Here is a 993-nt window from a genome sequence, read left to right as displayed (position 1 = left end):
AAATAAATGTGAGCATAAGCTGATCTGTAAGTATAAATCTGTCTGTCTCTTTTTCAGAGTTGTTGTTATTTGTATGTGATGTCCTCAGGCCATGTGTTTTAATTCAATGTGCCTATAAACTCAGATCCATGTGGGAATGATGGTGTGTGGGTGTTTTTAGCGAGCACACTGTAGCGGGTCAGTGCTCTAACACCTACAAAATAAAACGTGGGGCTGCAGACTGGATCTTGGAAAGGTCCGGAAAAATTCTCAGGCCCGTATTGGAGATGGTCCTGTAAAAAACACAATTGACAAATGTCACTTCCTTCACATTGTTACGCTTAGAAAAACAGACACTGATTGATTATTAAAACACGCACAATGTGGCAAACAAAGACACAATGAAAATACTTAAAAAATGAGCCAAGGTGAAAGGAAAATAGTTTCTCCCTAAAATAATTAGTTTGAACAAAATTTCTGAATGCTTAAACTGTCTTAAGAGGCCCAAAATAGTGCAAACAATGGCAGCACAATATGCTTTTTTAAATCAACTCTAAATTGATCTAGCCTAAAGTCGGGAACTCTGAGTTTTTGGTTTCACAACGGCTGCTATGAATTAGTTCGATCAATTCCAAGGAGAACCACTCGGAGTTTAGCATGTGCGCAACAAGTATAAAAGGTATTATCAATGGAGCACCGATTCGACAAGTCACCATGACAACAAGCAAAAGGAAGTGTCTATTTCACCCCACTGAAATTGGAAATTTTAATTGAGAAATAAAAAAAAGGACAATTTGTTTAAAAGACTGAGAAACTGCACTAAAATTGCAGAAGAGGAAGATGGCGAAGGAGAAGATTGTTGCTTGAGTTAATGTGTAGGTTTATATGAAGTGGCTTTGGCAAGCCATTTTTACATTTATTAAAAACACTCTCCTCTCTGTTGTTCTATTTATAGATCACTAAAATAAGATTCTTCCTGATAAAAATCTCACTCCTGGACTGAACTATTTAAGA

At 36.7% G+C, this 993-nt stretch overlaps 1 protein-coding gene across 1 annotated transcript in view; it reads right to left on the bottom strand.

Annotated features, from left to right (window-relative positions):
• Positions 1 to 993, bottom strand: part of LOC107085539 (lutropin-choriogonadotropic hormone receptor-like) — a 21,850-nt gene that overhangs the window by 11,103 nt on the left and 9,754 nt on the right. The window contains exon 6 of the mRNA XM_015375902.1: positions 198 to 272. Coding sequence (XP_015231388.1) covers positions 198 to 272 — 75 coding nt within the window. The remainder of the gene's footprint in view (positions 1 to 197; positions 273 to 993) is intronic.

The sequence above is a fragment of the Cyprinodon variegatus genome, unplaced genomic scaffold, assembly GCF_000732505.1.
Source record: "Cyprinodon variegatus isolate N-32 unplaced genomic scaffold, C_variegatus-1.0 Scaffold127, whole genome shotgun sequence".
NCBI lineage: Eukaryota > Metazoa > Chordata > Actinopteri > Cyprinodontiformes > Cyprinodontidae > Cyprinodon > Cyprinodon variegatus.
The sequence above is the reverse complement of the archived record's forward strand: the minus strand, read 5'-3'. Positions and strand labels throughout refer to the sequence as shown.